Source organism: Epinephelus lanceolatus, chromosome 9 (assembly GCF_041903045.1).
Source record: "Epinephelus lanceolatus isolate andai-2023 chromosome 9, ASM4190304v1, whole genome shotgun sequence".
NCBI lineage: Eukaryota > Metazoa > Chordata > Actinopteri > Perciformes > Serranidae > Epinephelus > Epinephelus lanceolatus.
Genome location: NC_135742.1, coordinates 29,236,692 through 29,259,802, shown reverse-complemented (window position 1 = coordinate 29,259,802; position 23,111 = coordinate 29,236,692). Strand labels below are relative to the sequence as shown.

The 23,111-nt window shown below is 41.9% G+C and overlaps 1 protein-coding gene across 1 annotated transcript in view; it reads left to right on the top strand.

The window, feature by feature from the left end:
* LOC117252005 (GDNF family receptor alpha-2-like) overlaps window positions 1-22,565 on the top strand; it is a 54,110-nt gene extending 31,545 nt beyond the window's left edge. The window contains exons 5-8 of the mRNA XM_033618625.2: window positions 9,512-9,624; window positions 10,657-10,797; window positions 14,521-14,663; window positions 21,337-22,565. Coding sequence (XP_033474516.1) covers window positions 9,512-9,624; window positions 10,657-10,797; window positions 14,521-14,663; window positions 21,337-21,474 — 535 coding nt within the window. The 3' untranslated portion in view covers window positions 21,475-22,565. The remainder of the gene's footprint in view (window positions 1-9,511; window positions 9,625-10,656; window positions 10,798-14,520; window positions 14,664-21,336) is intronic.
* Window positions 22,566-23,111: the final 546 nt, after the last annotated feature.

Genomic DNA, 23,111 nt, shown 5'->3' with positions numbered 1-23,111 from the left:
TTTCTATGTAAGTTCACGTAACACAAGCCTAGTGAAGCCTAAGCCAAATAGCATTGAGTTGTATGTATGTGTATCGCATTGATTGTCTGAGGATCAATGCAACACTTCTATCTTTGATTAATATCCCCTGGTCTTCGGGCTCACTGGGTGCCCTTTGATTGAGTTCTTTGGCCACTGGTTATCAAAGTGGGGAGCTGAGAGACAATCGATCACTTGCAGGTAACCTGACCCAGTTTGGGAGATGTTCTGCAGCAGGCCGCCTTTGCTCACAGAAAACTCACAGGGTGCTCTGCTCTCTCTCTCCTTCACTCACACCCTCTCTCTCTCTCTCTCTCACACACACACACACACACACACACACGTTGGCCTAAATCAACAGTGTTGTATCTGACAACTCCAGCCTCCACTGAGGGAGGACAGTATAAGGAGACTGACTGGTCCAGATGGCATTACTCTGTAGCCTCTGAGACACAGCTGAAAGAAATCAGGATTGTTGTTGCACTTTTATCATCAGTCTCTCTCCTTCTCACAGACACACACACAAAATCACTAACATACACATAAATCTTTGTGCTGTTGAACTTGTGAAGACCCTCAGTGTATTCCCTGCTCACTAACCCTTTGCCAGCCCTCACGTTCACACATACGGTCAGTTTTCTGTGATGTACTGTAGCTTTAATGAGCAACCAGGACTTGACTTCATTGAAAACAATTTCCCAGGAAATGTACCAGGATGTAAGTGCATAATCAGAGCTGAGTATGTAAATTACATGCTCAACCCACATACGCCTGAAGCTATAGACTCATGAGAGGCAACAGACAGCCTTTCTCTGTATGTGTGAAGAAGGCATTAATCATCACAACTACATACGGTACCTAAACCCTTACCTTTAGCATGGATTCATTATTATTTATTTATTATGCCTCCACACAGTATTATGTTTTTGAGTTGTCAGTACATCTATACGCTCCACTCCCATGAACATGACATCTCAGGAACGCCTTGAGGAAATTTCTTCAACGCTGGTACAAACCTCCACTTGGACTCACAGATAAACTGATTAGATTTCTGTGGTCAAAGGTCAAAGGTGACTGTGATCTCACAACACATGTTTTTGGCCATAACTCAATAATTCATATGGAAATTATGTCAACATTTCACACAAATAAAAGCAATGACATTTTATATTCGAAAAGGTCAAGGGTCAACTTTACTGTGACATCATAATTCTTTTGCAAAAACACTTTTCAGGCTATAATTCAATGTCATAACTCACATACTGACTTTGTGGCAATAATTCTGGGTGCCAACCTTCACACTGTGCTGAATGGATAGATCTTCTGTACTGCTGGGTTAAAAATGTGTTTGAAGCATCCACATTTCGCCAAAAAAATACACTTAATATCTTTAAATAAATTCCTTCAAAGTCTTCATTATGTATATTATATGAGTCTAAACAGACATGGATTTAAAAAGCAACTTGACTGGTTGGCATAGGCATGCAACCATGGGCATGGGCATAGGTGTTGTTTCAATACTGGGGGGGAAACATGTAAAATGAGGTATGGGAATCCTCTGCCAGAAAATTTTGAGCATTAAACACTTAGTTTCCTGCATTCTGGTGAACTTTTATGCAATTTGTGCCTTTTTCTGCATCAATTTATGATGCAAATGTCCTTTTTTTTTTCAAAATAAAAGTCCTCTGCTACTTTCATGTTAAATATTTTGAGGGGTGTCCCCCCCCCAAACTCTACACCTATGACTGTGAGGCGGTAAATTTTTTTTTCTTTTGTTATTTCATGCTACATTTCACTTTACCCAGCATGTGTAGAGAAAGCAGCAAGTTACCAGAGCAGCAGCAGCTTCACTCCTTCATCAGTTTCAACACAGGATGCATTCAGGCACAGTACTGTGTGGACAATTGTATTGATTAAAATAAAAGCGTATCTCACGTGAGATGGATGACTGAAAAATGGGACTGAAATGCCTCCTGTGCAGACAAGCCTTTACACACAGTCAGTTGATCGATTGTTAATATAAGAATATTGAATGATTAGTGCGGATTTAAACCTAGCTTTTATCTGTTCTTTGATGTAAAACAACTCTCAAACACCCTTATGAAGAGACAGGGACTGGCCGAACTGTCCTCGCTCTCAAGGTCTGAAAATGGTGCTCCCCCACAATGACAGATGTATAAAAGCATACAACAGGATTTCTCTGATACCTTTACAATCTGCGCTGAAGTTGATACCTTGACTGTTTCTGTCTCCGTGGTTACAATACAAGTTATCAAAGTGAAGTGTCTTTTTCTGATAGTGCAAAGCTCTGGTTTTGCAAGCGAAGCATGTGTCAATTGGTGACCTTTTCCTCATACATAGTACAGTTTGCTGCAGTGTGCGGCTTTAATCAGGCCTTAGCTTCAGTGGAGACGTGCTCAGCCTGCTGGCTACACATGAGAGCGGCAAACGGGGTTAGAGGAAAGTAACAGAGAGAAAGAGAGAGAGTCGAGTAGTGAGAGGGATAGGACAGGAGGTGGAAAGAAAGAGTTGTGCATTTAATTCCAATACATGGATTAGTATATGCCCATTTACTTTCCTAACCGTAATCTCTAAGGGAACATAGTACAGCGGAAAACTGCAGTCATTACTCCATAGGTCTCATGCTTTCCTTCACAATCTCTTACGCCAACAGTACCGTATCTATTATTAATGCAAACATTATCAATAGGACTTCAGACTTATCTACAGTGAGGTTGATGTGTGGTTTTGACTGTGTCAATTAGGGCCTGCTCTTTCACTCTTCATCATTCCTTCTCTGAACTTCTCTTTGTACTTAAGGAGTCTCACTGATAGCTGTGGCGTGTACCTTTCTTTAAACTTTTCCCACAGAACTGTTTGATATGTGACTAACAGCTGTTTAATTAACTGTTCTGCAGCGTACTGCTAACTCTGCTGCTTTTTTTTTTTTTTCGTCAGGGACAGTTCATCCATTTGTTTGACATGTACACTTTGTCTGGGGGAGGGCTGTTTGCCTTGTTCAAAGAGTATTTAGGGAGTTCAGATAACCTTGAATAATCTACTCGCCCCCTTACCAAACACACAGCGCTGGGTTTTGCGTGTGGCACGCTTGACTTAGCATTCATCCCAATGACATAACATTCAGTAGGGGGTTGCGAGACATCTGCAGCGGGTGGCGCAGACAGAAAGTGGGAGAAAGTGAGAAAGTAAAAGAAACACTGACTTGCAAGCCAATTTTCTGGTCACCAAACAACGAACATTGCAATCATGCATAAGTAACTGTTTCAAAATAAAAATAAAAAGTGGGTTAATTGAATGAAAATGCAAGTTCAGATTGTTGCTGTTTTATGTTTTTTTACTTTGGATTTTCTGCTTAAGAATGCAGGGGACGTTGTGTCACCAGACAGTTTTTGTTGGTTTCAATTCTCTGCTGAGTAAGGGGGCGAAAGGTTGTGTCATGTGACAGCTAAGCTAAACTGCCTTGTGTTTTGACTGAATGCCATCTGTCCACGTTGCCCTTTTAGAGTATTGACTGGGAATCCCAATGAGTACAGTGCTGCCAGAAAAGGCAGGCGTCTATCCAGGCACGTTCAAGAGAAAATAGCTGCGGGTAAAATGGGCAATCAACTCTGACCACAGCAACAAAGAGACTGTCTTTGGGTCACCAGCAGAAATTTAAGTGGGAAAGCGGGAGCAGAATGCATAAGGGTGTCTTTTAGTGGAAAAAATAAATAAATAAATAAATAAATAAATAAATAAATAACTGACACATGTTGCGCCCTTTTAATCAAAATATATTCATAGCACTCCACTCACAAGGTCAGAGCAGTATTGTCAGGCTTTTCATAATAATTGTTATGATGTAATGAAGCGTGCTGCACAATGCAGAAAATTCTGAGTGTCGAAACAGACTAATAGTTAAATCTCAGCGTTGCCAAGACTCACTGTTTGCTGTGGCATTTAACATCAAGTGACAAAAGGACACACAAGGCTGTTGAGTCCTATTGATTGAACCAGGGTCAAATATCTCGCCGTGAGTTTGCACACAAGCACTTACGACTGCAATGACAATCAGTTTATGTGATGGTGACAACAGGGCATTAATGGGAGAGGAGAGGAGAAGAAGAGAGAAGGGGAGAGAAGAGGAGAGAAGGCAAGCAGAGGAGAGGAAAGGAGAGGAGGAGAGGAGAGGGGAGATAAGGTGGGAGGAGCACAACAGAAAAGGATAAGACAAGGAAGAGGAAAAAAGCATAGCATAGAGAAACATCTTTTGTTTCCCCTCATTTGTGCTTCATGTAACTGCTATTATGTTGGCAGCTATTGTGTCATGGTTATTGTTATGCTTTCTGTAGAGGAGTGAAAGATACGGTTTCTAAAGCCTCTCTAGGCTGAAGACGGAGGGAAGTGATAAGAGTGAAGAGCCGTAACATTTAACAGAAATTATCATCCATAGAAGAACTCATATTTGTAGACAGAGCACAGAGGGGAAGTCTCTAAACCAGATAGGACTCTCAATAGACTGTTGTTTTTAATGTAGAGAGGAAGCTATCAGAGGACTTTGGAGTCTGATAACTGTTTTTCCTCCTGCCCCTCCTCCTTCATGAGGAAATGGTTTCCAAGACTGACACTCATCTGATTTGAGTCACATTGTTTGTCACGGGCATCAAGTGATAGGAATAAGAATCCATATAAAAAAGCCATTAGTTTTCTATTACTGCCAAGCTGGATGGACAGGCACTCAGCGCTCAGCCGAATCACTGTGTTTAAAGTGTCAGGTTGGTTGAAAGAAGTCTACCTCTGTGGGGGCTCCCCTGCCACTTCCCTGGGGGCTGAGTGGCTGAAATGACCATAAAACTCTGTTGAGCTAGACAGCCTGTAATTTCAGCAGCGAGTGGCGCTTTGCCGAGGTATAATGGAAAGCCCGTGGAAGCCATGAAATTTGCTGAATCCCGGTGTTGGAACACCATTGTCTGAACACTCAGGACACCTCTCTAAACTTTAAATTACTGTTTTTAAGCCATCATTGTCTGAAAGAGCTCTGCATCATAAAAAGAAACACAGTGCTTGTTCAGTTTCTTTAATCTTCTGCGGTCTTTGCCTTTCCTACAGAAAAATCTGACGTTCACATTCTTTGTTAGCACCAAAGTAAAAGACCCGTTGCCCATATAAGAAATAGAAAAATGGAAAATGTGGTTCTAAAGGTTGCTTTGTATCGACACACTACAGTTGTTCTCTCTTCCCTCAGTCTGTTGTATCTTTTTTATCATCTGGGGCATGACTGTGGCTACAAGTACCTTCTTTCACTCAGAACAGGAACGGATGAGAGAGAGGAGCTTAGAGTGAGGAGAAAAAGTGCAGAGAGGGATAGGTTTGTATTTGTGTGAATTAACATTATGCACTGTTTATCACCATGCGAGCGTGTGTGTCTTTTGCGTGTGTGCAACTGTATCAATCTTTGCAGCCATGGTAGAGCGACCATATGTCTGAAGCGTGGCTTTAGATGTGATGTTAGCAGCATGTCACATCGAGAGGCTCTCCGGGTGATTTGATAGGAGGGCGGATGGAGATGGAGTTGAAGTAATGAAGTGAGTCTGAGTGGGGTTTGCTGCTGGAGGCCCAAGCCCATCACACCACACTGGCTGCATCTCTGCTGTAGTGAAAGACACAGAGAGAGAGAGAGAGAGAGAGAGAGAGAGAGAGAGAGAGAGAGAGAGAGAGAGAGACACACACACACACACACACACACACACACACACACACACACATATACAGGGAGACAGAGAGATTGTAACCTCATCACCCCACATTCCCCCTCAGCCAAATCTGCTTGTCTCCGCTCTCTTTATTCGCAGAGTTGAGATGCAGCATAACTGTAAGAACATTGGTTTTTAAGTTGCTGCAACAACACAGGAACTCTGTCTCTCTCATAGACTGTGTTATGGCTACGTACACCCTCGTCCCTGAGCTTCCTGAACAACAATGTCCCTCCTGCTGAAAGCAATAGTTTCAGTGTTTGCAGGTAAACGCGCAGGTCGAGGCTCAGTATCATTGCAGTGCATACATCTTATCCAGTGACTTTAGAACCTGAAGAAAAAGGCACACAGTGATGCATACGTGGTCAGGTAGCATCAGTGTAGAAGGTATAATTAATGATATAGCAGCAATATGTAAATTTCTATGACATTAACATTCCACCTGTTTAGGCTACTGTGGCATGCTGTGGTGTGTGCATCATCAGCACTTGTTTTTTAATATGAATGCATTAACACAATGCTGTAGATGCATCTGACAAAGTCTCTTAGTAAACAAACAATAAGATGTACTAAATCCTTCAGTTTTGCTAATCAGTGATATGAATGTGAAAATACATGAAAATGCATAAAACACATATGCTATGTTTTATCATTTTTGAGAAAATGTATAGCCAAAGGTGTGTAGCATATCTGTAGCATTTTCACCTTGTGATTATTAGCATATCCATTTTGAGACATTGGGATAATTACTTAACTAAAAAAGACTCCTCACATTCTCCCTTTGTGAATTGCATTTTGTGATAACTATCCTAGAGCACTTAATGGAATAAATCAGCAAAGATGATAATGTTCCTGTGACACAAATGAAGGCACTTTTTTTTTTTTTTAACACCTTGTCTACACCTTGCACAGCAAAAGAATGAGCAAAGAAAAGGAGCCGAGGGCACAAGAGAAGCACAAGCTGTTATGTGTCTGGTATGGACAGCTGCATTGCTTAAAAGCACAAAAGTGTACCTGCTCTGTCAAACGAATGAAAAGCCCATTTAAAACACGCCTGACTCCAGTGTGGATAGGTTGTTAGAGTTTGTCAGAATAAAAAAAACTATTACCTTCCTTGGCAAAGTAAAAGAGAGACCCTCTGACTGAAACTTTGGCACCAGGAAGTATAAAAAGTGGCTAACGGAAATGCAGTCTCAGAGGAGTAATTAGTAATTTTTGGAAATACATTTATTGGCTTAATTGCCAAGCTGAGAAATGTAAGGAGGTTGTTAGTAGCAACCAGGTGTTAGTAGCCAACTATGCTATTTGCACCCGGGTTGTAAATACCCAATGCAGCTATTTACAAATGAGTATAAACCTGGGTGTTAGGACATGAACAGGTCTATTCAGCTATTTTGCTCAAGTTTATGTTCACGGTGTACACTCAGCAGCTTTATACATTCTACGAACTAAAAATAATAAGTCAGCTAAGTCTAAAATAAACAGACACGGACTCACACAAGACTCATACCTATCCAGTGTGATAGTCCGGTGCTTAACCCATTCATCCACCCATTTTTCCTCCTCTGTAGAACGTTCTTACACTACATCACCTGACTTTCTGGCAGTACATTTGTAAGTTTTCTTTTAAATGTACCACTTGAAAATATCTGAGATTGGCCAGTACCAGCCCTGATCATGACCTCTATGCCCTAACCCTCAGTGTTAAAAGTGCTAAAAACTGTGGATGACACTGTACTCAATGAACAATCATTAGACATTTATTTTGAAAATATTTTAAGTGAGTAACTGCACTAATGCTCTTTTTGGCCCCAAATAATTTACTGTGTTAAGTGTTAAATCTTTTGGTTTGTTTGGATTATTAACTTCACATTGATTTAGTATCAAGAAAACGTGGAAGTCCCAAAAACTGCAGTTCATTGAATGGCCACTTGAGGCTGGCTCCAAAACAGGGTAAATGCCCATAGACCTGTATGTTGAAATGCCCAACATTACAGCAGAAATAAACATGTTTACAGCCCGGGACGAAAAACAGTTTTGGTCTTATTGTCAGATCCACCCTTCGCTCCTCCACAGCTCCATCCTTGCATCCAAATATGATCACGTCTAGCTCCAAAAACCCAAGATGGCGACAGCCGAAATGCTGAACTTGAGGCTTCAAAGGGCAGTCCACAAACCAGTGGATGGTAGCTGCATCCATTATTTTATACGGTCTATGGTACTAGCTAATCACAACATGCAGCGGGTTCCATAATAGAGCAATGTAGGTATGGGTGTAAATAGCTGAAAAGCTACAGTTTGACTATTTTCACCCAATGCAAATAGACACACCAGCTTTAATATCATTCTAGCTTAGATTTGTATAAAGGCTAGAAACAAGATCAAACAGCTAGCTTGACTCTGTCCAAAGATTAAAAAAAAATCCACCAATACATTAGTCAGAACAAGGCTAGCTGTTTCCAAATGCCTCCAGTCATTCTGCTAACATAAGCTAACCATCTCTTGACTCCAGCTAGAGTTCAGAGTGGTATTGTTCTTTTTAAAACCTGCAAGAAAGTGAATAAAGGTATTTCTCCACATATCAAACAGCTCCTTTAATTGTGAGAAACGAAGAGGACCGACGCCACTGGCACGAAATAAAGACTGGCACTCTGGCTGGCATCTGGATGGCGATTCATTTCTTTATGGTAATTAAAATGTCACAATTAATTTGACAATGATGTATTGAAAATCCTCACCCACGGCACCCTTTAAAAAACACCATAACAAATGAGTATATAATAGACTGAGAAAAGAAGAGAAGGCTATCAGAGCAGCTATCATGAATGAGTCAAGTCAGCTGTTGTTTATCAGCCACTAAATTGCCCAAAAGTTAGCAACCAACTGGATACCAGCCAGAAAATGCATTCAGTCAACTACCCTTACCAAAAATGTTTCTGTGTGTTTGTGTGTATGTGTGTGTGTGTAGTGATTTTGTGTGTTCACGCTTGTTTGTGTTCACTAAGGACAAGACAGCCCGAGGCACGTTGCAGTACCTTTGAACTTAAGGCTGCAAAAAGTGGTCAGACCAGGTCAGAAAGAATGAGTCATGGCGGAGGGAGAGACAGCGAGAAGGAGAGGAAGGGAGAGAAAGAAATGTGCAATGGATTGTGATTCACTTAGTGGGCAGCCGTGATGTGAACAGTACAGACAGAGCAACTTTGCACACGCTACTCCCAATAAACCTACTTAAGTGGATTAGCAATGCCACCCTGGGGGCCTCCACAGACTTAAAGCTCTTATCACAAACACACCGAAACAAAACATACTATTTTTATCAGTTCCCTGGGTTTGTGGGGAAAGTGAGTTTGGGAGATGGTTCAGATGTCCGGGATAAGCATGGAAATAGTGGCCAAAAGAGGCATATAATATCTTTCTCATTCATACACAAATGCACTATTGCTGGGTTTAAGTTGCATGCTGTGAAGATCATAAATAGCTTGTTGGTACAGAGGTATGAGTGAGAAGTTGCTATTCAGGACACCTGTTGCGGCGGCCCAGAAACAGATGTTCCATATACTCTCCCTGTTGGATGCTGGTCTCAATTGACAGATGCTCCAGAGTAAAAATTGTGCCAAAAAAAATTAGGTCCCTGTGCTTTGAATTTGTGTATGTGTGTTCATCTGTCATGTGCTTGTAACTGAGCCCTTGCTTCTCTCCTTTTTTTTCTGTCTGTGCTGTGCTTCGTGTTTGTCGTGCAGGTCTAGGCTGGCTGATTACCTTGTGAACTGCTGGGTGACTCCTCACACACCGAGCACCTGTCCCAACCAAGACAATCACCAAGCCTGCTTGGCCTCCTACGCAAGGCTCATCGGTCAGTACAGCCAGGGCTGTGGGTGACACAGTGATGGAGTGAGAGTGTGTTTAAAAGAGAAAAGGGGGGGGGGGGGAGTGAAATGGTCGGAAAGCTACAGAAATGCACATTTACCTCCAAATCTCACAATAATTGTCTCAAATTTCAGATACATGTTGAGATAATGAGTGATGGTTATAGAAAGTGTGGCAGCAGTCTACTCTACCTTCACTTTCATCATGAGGAGCGGACTGAGCAGTGAGACTTGCAGTTCTTTTCCCCTCCAAACCTGAAATCTCCTCCAGCACACTGGACATCGGTTCACTACTAGAAGTAATTAGGCAGTGGAGGCACGGAGAGAGTATTTACTTAATTAAAACACTTGATGACCATCTGTTTGCTCATAGTAAATGTTGCTCAAACAATGTGCCTGGATAAGTACATGCACATTTTTCAACCACAGTCGACGTTTGATAACAGCACCTTGGTGATGTTGTGGCGGCATCACAGAGCTCGCGAAAAGTTCCAAATGCAAATTTACATGAAATAACTTTTTTTTTCTGTATAGTGGTTGCTGAAGTGTCCATATTTCAGTATCAGTCGCTGCCTCCCTACCATGTGTCATAACTGGTGCTGTATGAAGTGATAATACGCCATGGCGCTTCCTGGATTTCTCTGGAAAATGCTACACAAAGTGCATCTAACACCCCTGACTCCAGCTGAAAGCGTCTACACAGAGAGACATTTGAAAAGTAAAATGTTTTGGTACAGCAGTGCTATATTCAAACAGCACACACACTTCCAAAAGCACCTACTTTGCAAAATATTCATAACATAATGGCCTCTTTACATCTAAAATAAAGCATTCGGAAAGCTTCACCTCCCCATAAACTCAAACAGTGCAAACCTATTCCTATGACTAACAACTTGTTATCCATTTTATATACTATTTGCAATAAATGTAGTCCATTATTGTCCATTAGTGACCCGTAACTGTTTGTCCTAATTTGTGTATGTGTTTGTGTCTGTGTTTGTGTGTGGATGCCTTCACAGGGACAGAGATGACTCCCAACTATGTCGACAGCAGCTTCTCCAATTGGACCATCTCTCCGTGGTGCACCTGTAAGGGCAGTGGAAATCAGGAAGAGGAATGTATGAACTTCCTGCGGTACTTCACCGATAACACATGCCTAAGTGAGCCATCCCAACACATGGATACTCTGCATGCATCTGCAATGGGTTTTATAACTGATAGAGGTTCAACAGTCATGTAATATTGATAAGAGCACAAGCGCACGATGCAGTAGTTACTCTTGCTGCCATGTAAGAGTAGAGTGAGGCATGAACTTTGATCTAATGCAACTTTAATGGTCTCATGGCAGATTCTGTTTTTCAGTGTCGTAGAGCTCTTCAGTGATAAAACTGTGGACAGGATGTTGAGGAGTGGATGGTGGTGGGAGGATTGAGTATGGAAATAATGAGAGGTGGGGCCAGATTCTGTTCAGACAGCCAAGTATTAAAATGTCAGAAGATAATTAAGTTGGTTTTAATTTTAATTCATTAAACAAAAAAGAAGAAATTATCTCTGTTATTTGGTTAAAAGAGGAAATTAAACCAAAGGGATTAAAATATATATGGATGATGGATGGATGGGTAGAAAGGTCAATCAAAGCATGAATGCATGAATGCATGGAAGGATGGATGGACAGATAAATACACAGATGAACAAAGGGATGGATAGATGATTTGATGGATACATGGATGGATGGATGGATGGATGATGGATGGATGGATGGATGGATGGATGGAGGGATGGACGGAAGCATAAATGCATGGATGCATGGAGGGATGGATGAATGAATGGATGTGGCTGGATGGATGGATGAATGATGAATGGATGGATGGATGGATGGATGGATGGATGGATGGATGGATGGATGGGTCGAACAAAGCATGGATGCACGGAGGGATGAATGGATGTGGCTGGAGGGATGGATGATGAATGGATGGATGCATAAATGCACAGAGAGATGGATGGATGGATGGATGGATGGATGGATGGATGATAGGTCAAACAAAGCATGAATGCATGGATGGATGGATGGATGCACGGAGGGATGGATGGATGAATGGATGTGGCTGGATGATAGATAGATAGATAGATAGATGATAGACGGGGGGATGGATGGATGGATGGATGGATGATAGGTCAAACAAAGCATGAATGCATGGATGGATGGATGGACTGATGAATGCACGGATGGATTGATGGATGGATAGAAGGAACTTCTTGGGGTCCTAATATAAAAATTGCCTGCTACATAGTTTGATACAACTTATCCTTTGCCCGCTGATTAAGTTGGAATTAAATGTTCTTAGTTTCTCAGAAAGTAGTCATTTCTTATCACTTTGCATCCCTCCTTTGGGCAAGATCTGCCCCGGACTTTAATACAAAAGGAACCATTTGCATGTCATTTTCATATTCAATCTGAGAGAGTTAAAGGGCTTATCCCTTGCGGGAGAAAAATGTCATGGAAAGGAACAGATCTAGCACAAATGAAATAATAGCAGAGGCAAAAATACATATCATCTGTACATCTAATGCATAACACACACAGGGTGCAGCATGACAGAGTGGTTACCTCAAACATCCTTATGCTTTTTCTCCGCTGCAAAGTAAAATACAGCGAGATCCTTCCTTGCTATGGCGGAGCGAGCAGTGTCATCAGCGCTACAAGACACCATTGCCTTTAACATGTTCCATTGTGTGGATAATGCTTTCAGACCATTTCAATAGATTGCTGGGGTACCGTTTTAGCTGAGTGTGCAGGATGAGGGATGAGGCTGGGAGCTGAGGAGGCGTCTTGAAAAATAACACAAAATGCAGCATCTCCTCTCTGCAGTCAAGGGGAACTGGTGATAAACTTCGACACACCAGGGAGGAGAATATACACAAAACACACTCACTGTACAGAACTATACATACATACATACACACATACATACATACACATATATATATTTATATATATATATCTTTCCTCTCTCACTATTTCTGCAGACTAAATAAATTTTCCACATTGATTAACAAACCAAAGCACATTGCAATTGAAACCATGTGTTAGACAAATCAGTTGTTATCTACAATCTCTTCCCCCACTCAGATCAAGTGAAACGAAGAGCCCAAGAACAGAATAGTTTCCACATTTAGTCAAATATGGGGAGGCTACCATAAAAATTACAGCTGAGAGGATATTAAAATAGTTTAAACATAGTCTGAACCCTGATTTCCCTCCTCCCTCTGTCTCTTTCTCTAGTTCTCTCCTCCCTTTTTTCTTGCTCCATCTGTCCCTGCAGGTAGGGCAATGCATGCTATGCCCAGGGGTTAAAGGAAAACTTATCCAGAGTCATTAAAAAATTGAATTGCTATTGGCAATGAGCTTAATCACTCAGTGAAACATTTGGGTGCAGTAAAACATCCTGTGTGGAGGCCCTCCAGCCAACTAGTTTGATTTATGACTTTATTCCCCCATCGTACAGCATCTGTAGGGGGATAGCTAGCTATAGACGGCCCTGACAAACAGATGCGTAACATCGCATGTCTCAGCAGTACTTCACTACAGTAGCTCTTCACTGCTAGCATTTAAGTTGTTAGGCTTCGCTGGTGAGCTCTGTTCCTCTCTGTGCTTTTATTTTCCAGCAGCAGCCCAAATCACCAGTGTCGAACAGAATGAGAAACATGAAGGGTGCTTTTGTATGTGTTAAGTGTGCAGGTGTACGCGTGTGTGCCTTTGTGTGTGTTTTGTTGTACGGTAAGTGTGTAACACTGTGTAGGTGGACAGAAGATGTGACAGATAAATGTGGCCATGCATCGGGAGCACTAAGGACTTAGTGTGTGTCCATTATGCTGGTGTGTTCCACAACTATCCTATCTGTCCTTTGTGTGGTGGTGGGGAAATGCCATTTCTCCCTTGTTTGGGAATGTTTTGAATTTGATCAGTCACATGAATCTATTCAAAGTCATCTCTGCATGCTGACCTTATAATGGAGGTGGTTGCCAAGCAATTACATGCCTTGCCTTCTCTCTGGCTGAACAAAGAGAAACAAGCCTCGTGTTTTAAACGGATGAGCAGTGAAAAGGTACTCAGCCCCTATTTTACCATATCTAGCTGAAAAGCTGACTGAACAGGGATTTATCACATTTTTGCAGAGACTCACACATGCACTTAGACACAAAATTACACACATGTGTACAGTACATCTGCAGGCGGATACACGAGCGCAGGCTGCTGTCCTTTGTTTGAGCTGATTGATTTGCTACTTTTAAAAGATTCCATTTCTGAGTGTACAACTGCCGGCAAACAAATTGGGGTTCATCATCTCAAGTGCAGACATTATGCCACTATTTGGTCAGCATGTTGCAATTCGAGAATGGCTGTTGCAACATAAAAGGGTTTTTGTAATGAGCTGAGGACATGAACCAAGGTTGTTTGTATTTGATGAATTCGTCCATTGTGCCTCTGCAGCGTTCGCTTATAGAAGGATAATTACTAGTTCAATTGATAGCATACTGAAAACATGTTAGGTTGAAAAAGAAGACACAGCTTGAATATTAAACATAAGGCAGTATTGGTATTTTGTAAGACAAAAAAAGCCTGACTGGCCTTTCATAAACAAATCTCCAATAGCTGTTTTTGATTAGTTTAACTTCAAGCTTACTGACGAAGCAAAAAGACTGTCTCTCCTTACTCTTCTTACTCCTTCCTTCCTCAATCCCACTCCGCCCTCCCTCATTCCCTCGGTTGCCAAAGATTGGGCAGGGGACCAAGAAGTTGACTTAGAGCTGTCTGTCTGCTAGCTGGCTTCTTGCTGGGACGGCAGTGAAAAACAAATGACTTTATATCTCTGTCCCTGCAGGAGATGCCATTCAGGCCTTTGGCTATGGGATAGACAACATGCAGAACAAAAACATGTCTGTCCCTGGCCCCTCAGTGACCACGAAGACGGGGTCAGATTTGTCGATGGGCACCTCAGTACCTCCCATTGTCACCATCCAAGAGGTAATAGCTTTGCATTGATTGTTTCATGACTTGCAGATGTTACATTTATGTGTGTTTTATTGCAAAAATATATTCGTATATTTTCAGTTTGCAGCAACTTCCTTGTTAAAATGGACCTAATACAATAAGAACCATAAAAGCATTCCTTCACTCGGCTTCCATGAAAGGAGGATTTTGTACAGAGGCAAAATCATAAAGCTCAACACGCTGCACCATTCACATTCACATCACATTCAATCTCTACGCTTGTTAAAGCAATTGGCACATCAGAACAGACGCTTTATGATAAGACAGTTTATGCTACACCCAAGATGATGACATTTGGTTGAAATATTATATTTCTCTCTCACACAATGAAATAGTGGAATAAATGGGAGGTGGGGGTTTTAATCTGGATTAGAGGTTCCAAAATACTGGCCCAGGGCCTGTTCTCCGCTCAGTGCCGTCTGCTCTGAAGACTGCAGTCAACTCGGCTATAACTGGGTTCACCGTCTGGAGCAGAAAAACATCACTCTCTGCTGTGCTGCAAGAATGCACGTGTGTTTGTCTTTTAATGGAACTGTACTTCGTTTGCTCTTCAAATAAAATGTGAAAATGACAGGACCATATTGTCTGCCAAAGACTCCCCCTCTCTTCCCGTCTCTCTTGAGTTGGACAGAAATATTTCACTGCACTTTGAGCAAAGCAGAATTTTTTCTGGTTTCCTTTTTATCTAGCTGTTGAGTTTGATTAGTTTTTACGATGAAATATTGTTCTGTTTTACAGATGTATTTTAGATGTGCAGTGCACCCTTCTGGTGTAAGACTAATGATGTTTTTCACCTTTGCAGGAGACCCAGTTACCAAGCTTGGCTGAATTACACACTGTAGTATACTTTGTAAAACCTTCTGTTGCCGCTGCTGCTGTTGATGTTATTGTTAATGTCATTTTTCAGCAACTATTACGCATATACACAAAATCCAAGCACCGTGCAGCGTTTATGAATGCAAATTTGGGTGCTGAATGAATGACTCCCATTAAGACATCTATTTTGAGTAATTCCAGGGGCTTTCACAGCCATTAATGGTCACACTGCTCCCAAGTCATGCAGCATTGTCCTTTACGCAGAACCCCTCATTGTTGTGAAGACAGCAAATTAAAACCTTAAAAATGTTGCAAAGAGGAGAATTAATGAACAAGCACCACTGATAACAATAACAGTGTGCATGTTTGGGAAAGGTGTTGGAGAGAGAGAGAGAGGATGGCAGGAGAATGCATTCTCCAAAGGTTTTGTGTGTGTATGTCAGTATTGATGCACCGCTCTGTGCCTGTCTCACTGCAGCGTGGTGTTTAATTTATTGTAAAAATGGTAATTAGGAAACAATAAGACGTGTGATTACTCAAGCAGGAAGTTTATAATTAGAGAGGGAGCTGGTAGGGACATTTTGGGCGGCCCTGCGTTCTCAGACAACTATGCCTGGCAATTAAAACTTGTCAAACTTCCATGGCAGATAAATTGGGGGAGTGTTGTTATGGTATGAGTCCTCTTGGCAGAAGACTGACTGTCCAAGGCTGTAAATCTCGTGGCGGCCAGCGTGGGCCCCGTAGTAGCACGCACACATGTGCATGCACATGTGTGCGTGCTACTACGGGGCCCATGTGCAAATAGCATGAGTAACAGAATGCATCAAGTTTGTGATGGATGGATGAACGGCCACAACACAGAAGGATAACCTATAAAACAAAGCACAGTTAGAGAAGAGTGAGCATAGGAGAACCCACGGTCCGTGGCTAAGCCTGTTGATGTCTGTCATACTACTATCTTATAGTCTATAGAGTATTTTCAGCTAATTTAGATGCATAGTTATTCAAAATGTCACTGCCAGTGGTTGTGGGCTTTATCCCATGCTCAGTGAGTAAACATGTGGGCTGAAGCTTGGTCCTTTGAGCACTGTAAGTCAGAGATGTAGCCATCACAAGTCCTGCTTTATTTATGTGGAGAAAACAATATTTTTCCCTTATACTAACATGTTTCTGTAGAGTTTGATGAAGGTAACTGTAAACAACCAATGATGTCTTTGCCATATTCCCAAGGTCGGTTTCTCACAGATAAGATGGATTCTGTGCGTCTTTTATGATCCTGCTTTGAACATTAATGGCCTCGCTTAACAGATTCCAGAACAAGGAGTTGTTTAAAGGTCTAGTGTGTAGGATTATGGGGGATATATTTTCAGAAATAAAATATAATAAATTTGTTTTCTTTAGTGTATAATTACTAGTAGTGGGAATTGCCAGAGGACCCACCATAGGATATTATCACAGTTCTTAGGTCACAGTACGATATTATTGCAATACTCTGCAATATGCTGAGTATTGTGATACAATATATTGCTATATATTGCGATTTACCTTTTTTTCCAACTGCAAATTATTTCCCCAACTGAAAACTTTGTCAACATCAATTTAATCTCATACAATAAAGTTTTCAGTCTGATCATCTGACTTAAATCTTTTTTTTTTTGCATTAACATCTGATGCAAAGCAGACAGGCTGACCAACACTGTCATGAAACCTGTCAAAAATGCTGCATACACCTGACAAACTGAACTGTTGGCAGATTTACTTGCCCTCTGCGAGGCCAGATTAAAGTTATAGTTGGTAATCCTGTTCAGAAACACTTCTTGTTATACTGGGTGAAATGGTCCTTCCATCCTGAGAGTAGTCAATACATAATGTGTTCAGAAAAGGAACGAAAAAAATCCGACCTCTGTGGCAGCTGCAGGCCCATAAAAACTCTGACCAATCCCTGCCATTCGGTGCGAATGGAGAGAACCAATCAGATGCCTTCATGTCTCGTCCTGCCCGAGCCCCCCTCTGTCCCTCCCTCCCTCCTCCCTGCGTGCACTCATCACGTGTCACCGTTGCCGGAAATATTCAGCACACTCCTCAGCAGAAATACCGAGTTAGCAGGAGTTTGCTGAACAATGGCAGAGAAAATGCAGCCAAAAATACCACTTCCAGCGTTACTTGTAACGGCTCGCCCCACTAAACAGGCTGAGAAAAGAGAGTCGGAGGCAGAAAAGGCTGCGACGAAAAAGGCTTTGGATAAAGTGAGAGGACAAACCAGACATCAACATCGGTGCAGCTTTTGAACGGTGGAGACAACTGAGGGAGCTGAAGGGCTTGAAAAGTGATGCAGAGGTTGCTGTCTTTCTGTTGGACAGGTAATTATTTGTTTGCTTTGGGGGGATTTGTTATTTTACTCGGCTCTCCTTTGCCCTGCTGAGTTGACTCCTACTGCAGGATGCGCATTCAAGTTTGTGGGGCCGTGGCTTTGGACAGAGCACTGACGGGAGGGGGAGGAGGGGGTGGAGCTTAGAGGAGGTGCCACTTTCAAATCTTGCTAGCTCTCCAACATTACCAACTATAGTTTTAAGCGCGAGAGCGAAACACTTTACATGCAGTTATCCCACTAACTGAATGGTAACACCCACATTAGAAGTGTTGCCTGTTACAAAGATAATTCCCCATTCTTGTGCTGCATTTTGCAGGAGGTCTACAGTGTTTGCCCCGGTGTGACTTTCATGTAGTACTCTGTGAGAAAAAAAGTGTTGTTATAGTCAGATATGAATCCACTGAAGTCCAGGCTCCACAAGTTAATGCAACCCTTCTTGCTGAACACAAAGATTCCATCCTCAAGTTTATGCTTGACTTCTCTGTAGAGCTTGGGTATGGCTTTGTCAGTGAAAAACGTCAGGACGGAGCCACATACCTGGGTTCCATTCTTTTTAGCATATAACAAAAGCCTTTGTTTTCAACAATGCTGTATGGATGCAGATCTTTACACATGAAATAGGTGAGGTTCTTCACTCTCTCCGAGTTGTATGGTAGTTTTGCCAAGCTAAGAGCATCCAGCGCTGTTAGATTTTTCAGTGGAGCAGGTTTAGCACTAGCTTGGCAGTTAGTGGCTAACACTATCTCTGAAAGGTGGTGTGTGAGGTGAGCCCTTATGTTCATAGTATCCCACTGGTAGTATTGTATCATATGACACTGCATGCAAATCTCATGTTTCATATCCAAGTCCTCCCTTCCTTCCATGAATAAAAAAATGCAAAATAAGTCCAGGCATTTGATTTAATCCGTGACAGCACATTTCTGATTTCTTTCTGCGTTAGCCACCACATTTAGGAGCCTCTCTGTGACAAGCCAATCAGTGTCGGAAAAACATATTTTTCTTTCAGTGAAACTGCTTTATTCAATATTTTTACTAGTTTAAATCACTGATTCTAAAGGGGAAGAGACCCCTGCAGATAATTTGGCTCCCTGCAAAAACCCCCTGAAGGTCTGAATTTTAAGTTATCAGAGAAAATAAGTGAGCATACATTGGCAGGTGCTGGGCTACCAGCTCGTCTGTGATGATCCAAACAGTGTCGGAAAAACACTGATTTCTTCTGTGAAACTGTATTATTTTATTTTATTTTGTTATGTTTCATTTTTACCAGTTTAAATATCCGTTTAAGGTCTGTTTGTTCTGGAGAGGAAGAGACCAAGAGTTCACGCTTGGCACATGGTTGCAAGCTGGTTGCAATTAGCAATCCTCATCACTAGATGTCACTAAATCCTACACACTGTTCCTTTAACTGTACACTTTTGCCACATTTTAAGTATAATTCAAAATGTAATGTAATCCAGCTTCTGTGTGTGTAAATCCTTCCTCTAACCTCAACCGCTGGGAAGCTGGTGTTGTCTGTGTTCCCACACTGTCACTGTCACGTGTTGATTTTCAGCTCAATTGAAAGGAATTGATTGTGGACAGAAGCTATGTACCTCAGGGTTACTCGATTACTCGCCTTAGGGAATGCAGTCCGGTTGCACTGTAAATTTGTGTGTACTGTGTAATGTACTGATCGATAATAAAAACTCTGTCCGTAGTAACATGTTCAATGACAAGTGGGACTTCCTTATCAACAGTTTAAATAAATTTTCCATCCTCTCTCTCTCTCTCTCTCTCTCTCTCTCTCTCTCTCTCTCTCTCTCAGCATGTGTTAAAGCCTCAGTAAATGAGTTCATGTTTTGACATTGTCTGTATTCCATCACGGTGCATGCATTCATACGCATGTGTTTGTGCTCTTAGCCATGTGTTTATGTGTTCGTGTACCTTCTCACAAGCCCGAGTGTGTATGTGTGGATATTGGCTGCAGCCGGAGATCTGGACTCATGTCAACAGGCTGCTGCCACACATCACTGCCCTTGCTAATTAATTGGCTTTTAGTCGCGGATGTGTTTGGTGCATTGTCAAGCTACCCATAGCCCCCCCCCCCCCTTTTTTTGGCAACTGTCATTTAACTATTTCTTTGTAGAGCGTGAATGCACAAGCCCAGGTACTGTGATAACTGCAGCTATTTTGGATATCCCTCCCTTCCCTCCCTCCCTCACTCTCCCATCTTCCTTCTCTGCCTTTACAGGAAAATAAATATGCCTGTCCTGTTAATATAATCCAACACAATTTTCTTGTTTCATTTTTTATTTTCTTCATATGTTGTCTTGTTTTGGTGGAAAATGAGGTGCTGGTAGATAACATCTGAGTAGATGTTTTTCCTGTGTACAGGGAAATGGACCAAAGTGCAATCTCTGCAAAGGTTACATTGGTGAAGATGAGTTGAGGGGATGGCGGTGGAGGAGGAGGTGGAGGAGGAGGAGGAGGAGGAGGAGAAGAAAATGTTTCATGTTCCTTATGATGTGCCTCTGTATTGCTGTGCTGGACTGAAAATGGTGCCTCCGCAAATTGAGCGAGACTACTTTAACTTCGAGGCAAATGGTTATGCTTTGTGTTACAAGAATCCGAGAAAATTGAAAAAGTATTCAAAATGCTAACAATTTTATGGAAAAGCACATAATAAGGCAATTGCTGTGTGGATATAACGGTGGAACTCTGGAGGCCACAGAGTTTAATATCTGGACTGATGTGTTCCCACTGCTCTCTGCCATAATGTGAACAGTGTGGTAATGTGCCATTTCTACCTCTCTGTTTGCACTCTGTACATACGTGTATTTTCTCTTGTGCATAAGAATAAACACTGTAGTATTTTGATTGTGCACAGTCAAACTGCATACAAGGGGTCTTGCAAGTATTTTGTTCGGGCCTCTGCTTGCTGTAATTTATGCCTTATGAAATATTGAAAGAAATCCACAGCTGCTGCTGGCTTCTGTAGTGTGTGTTTGGCTTCCTAGCATGTTTTTCTTGTAAATAAAGCCTGTAATGATAGCTCTAAAAACTGTTTAGAGACTTGCTGGCACAACCTAAAAGAGTTCAAGAAAAAAGAAAAAGTCCTCACAAGAAGCTTTCCTTTGTTGCCAACTTGTTTAAGAAGCAGGGAGCATACTAAGCAGCAGGGGCTTGAAATACTGAGATACTTCACATATCAAAACATTTGGTGGATCAGACACTTAATGTTCATGCCAAAGTGGGTCTGCCACGGATCCATGTAATGTCTCACTTTTACTCCGACTTTCTGACTCTTTGTTTTCCCGTCTTCTCCTCAGCTCTGACCCTGTCCTGTCTCACCTTTGTCCTGTCTCCTCCTGCTCCTCTCCCCCATCAAATGCCAGAACAAGAAGCAGCACGAGTGTCTGAGTCACGTCTAACCTTTGCACGTCTCTCTCTCTCCCCCTGTGTGTCCCTCTATCTAACCAGTATTCTGAATCGAGAGACGATGGCCTGGGCAAAACCCGGGGCCTGCCAGAGGATCACTCTGCCTGTCTGTGTGCCAACGTCTGGGCTCTGCTTCCCGGCCTGGCTTTGGCTCTGGTCCTGGCCCAGCATGCCTTATAGGAGCGCCAGGAGAAGAAAAAAGAGGTCATCCACCCACAAGCTGATCCCAAAAGCAGAAGGTGTTATTTCTGAGGCTGATATTAAGAAGGCTGAATCTCTGGGTAGTTGACATGAATGGCATTTATAAAAGAAGAAAAAAACAAAAAGAGCTGGAAAATATTGAAGTTTTACAAGTGTGAATTTGTTGTTCATTTGATGTATCGTTAGGGCGGACCACGACTGTGATGAAGCACATGGCTTTAAAAAGGACCCTTGGTAGGAGAGGCCCATGAAGGCCGTTCGCTGGGAATGACTCTCCCTCAGACTGAGGCACAAAATCCTGGAGGACTGAAGCTGAACATTTCAAAGACTTCTGCACTTTTCTCACCAAAGGAGAGAGAGAAGGAGTGAACAACGTAATTAAAAGAAGACAGGATTGACAGAAAAGAAATTGTTGCAGAGAGAAAAGGAATGAGCGAGAGGTAAATGGGGTAGAAGTGAGAGCGAGAGGAGAAAGAGACATATTTCTGCTATCAGTCACACTTTTTGTTTTTTTTTTTTGTCTTGAATTGGTTCTCGACTTAATCTTCTCTTGGATGAACAGACCACAAATTTAGGGGCGGGATGGGGGATGATTACATTCTGTCTTCAACACTAGTGTAAACTCTAAACTGTAAAGCCTACTCAGTGTTCTAAGTGTTGGTATAGTATCTGTGACCATAATCAATCTACCGTACAGCTCTTTTCATTTGGGTGCTATACAGTATACTTTTTCAGCAGGCGGCCAAAAGAACTAAAGATGGCGACATAACCAGTGAATGGTCCTTTGGTCATTTGAGATGTTGTTGTTAATGACTGTGGGTGTGCGCCATATGTCCACCTGCACATGTGTATATTTCTGTCTCTATGTATATAAAAAAACCTCTTTTCTTTCATTCAACCAAATGATATCTACGGTAACTTGAATGGACATTACTGTACACTAAGATGGCTCTGTATTGGAACTAATGGAAGGCCTTCATTATCTGCGTTTATATTTGTCTATAAAGGTTTGATGACAAAGAATGTATACAGGGATGAGATTAAACGAGCTCTAACTGCTTGGAAAGCCATAACCTGTGTGTGAGTATCATACTGTGTTCACTGAGTTTGTGTGTGTGCGTGTGGACAATTATTATAATGTGTGTGCGTCTATGTTTCTGTGCAGAAGAAAAGTAGCTTATAAGGAGCAGTTTAAGTTGCGAGTGTGGGGGTTCGTTCTGCCCCCTCAGAGAGCAGAGGTTATGATGCATAGTGTAATTAACTGCAGGCTTTTTTGAGAGTCAGGACAGCCACCAGTGCTTGTGACCCAGCCTTTTAACTCCATTGTTCTTCTTTTCATAGAATATTTTAAAGAGAACCACCACCGGAATTAAGATTCCAGTACATTATTTCCATAATCGAGGAAAGTTCAATCAATATTTGTGAACATGAGTGACTCTTAAAGCCAGAAACCAGAGGAGTCAGTCTCAAACTTGCGATGACATTGAGTACTAAGTCTGGAGCTGCTCCATAGACAGTGAATGGGAGACTGATTTTGTGGACCCATAGAATGTTTGTTTTCTTTTTTATACCCAAATAAACTGCACCGTGCTGTAGCGTTCTCAGCTCTGAAGCAG